The sequence below is a fragment of the Penaeus monodon genome, chromosome 34 (genome assembly GCF_015228065.2).
Source record: "Penaeus monodon isolate SGIC_2016 chromosome 34, NSTDA_Pmon_1, whole genome shotgun sequence".
In the NCBI taxonomy this organism is placed as follows: Eukaryota; Metazoa; Arthropoda; class Malacostraca; order Decapoda; family Penaeidae; genus Penaeus; species Penaeus monodon.
Genome location: NC_051419.1, coordinates 9,847,674 through 9,848,616, shown reverse-complemented (window position 1 = coordinate 9,848,616; position 943 = coordinate 9,847,674). Strand labels below are relative to the sequence as shown.

Genomic DNA, 943 nt, shown 5'->3' with positions numbered 1-943 from the left:
ATAATACTTTTCTTACAAGACTCATTTCTACAGATTATACCTTTCCAAAAACATTCCTCTCTTTCATCATTGCACAAGCAGTGTCTGAAAACAAACAACATGAACAAGAACACTACAAAACACGACAAAAATATCCTTTCTCTCCAAAGTCCCCCTCGACAGTTTCACTCTCGAGAACAAAAACTAATCACTCTTCCTTACCCATCGGTATTTGTCTCTCGCCAATCCTCCACATGTGGGTCTCACACTCAATGAAGGTCCGGTCCAGTCCTTGCTTCTGGAGGAATTTGTTTGTGTCGTGGCCGTGTGACTTGAGGAAGTTGCGCTCCCGGTTGGAAGTGAGGAAACGGACTAACTCTTCATTTGTTCTGTCAAAAGAAGATTAAACAGTTAGATGAATAAAGAGTTATATAACTAATTAAAAAAAAAACATTTCACTAATCATCATATCTTAGATTGTCTCCAATATAAAACAACACTGACATACAACAAAATGACATTAGCACACATCTAAATCCCAAACTAGAGATCGGAAAATGGATAACACACATACTTGATGGGATAATCTGACTCGCTCAGGTTGATGACAAAATCCCACTTCCAGGACTTGATGAGCAACACCTGTTCCATGCAATGAAGGAGGATGGTGAGGAGCGATGCGCCACCCCAGATGGTCGACAGACGATACCTCGACACCTGAATGTTGTCAAACTGCTGCTCTAATTTCAGCATCTCCCCGTACAGGAAGTCCTGGCGCTGTTGTGTAAAGAGGAGGAAAGAGAATTTCAGATCATGGCATTGGATGAAAGAAAGAAAATGAATGTATAGATGGATAGGACAGAGTATATTCCAAAGCCAGATATTATATATACTAGCTCAACTATATGCGAGTTAGTACAAAGAAAACAAAACAAAAAAAAACTCTTCTAACACCTCCTTCAGC

The 943-nt window shown here is 39.9% G+C and overlaps 1 protein-coding gene across 1 annotated transcript in view; it reads right to left on the bottom strand.

Annotated features, from left to right (window-relative positions):
* Positions 1-943, bottom strand: part of LOC119594578 (xylosyltransferase oxt-like) — a gene marked incomplete at its 3' end in the record, with an annotated part of 30,183 nt that overhangs the window by 12,384 nt on the left and 16,856 nt on the right. Inside the window, 2 exon segments of the mRNA XM_037943615.1 lie at positions 201-368; positions 554-756. Of these exon segments, the coding sequence (XP_037799543.1) occupies positions 201-368; positions 554-756 (371 nt within the window).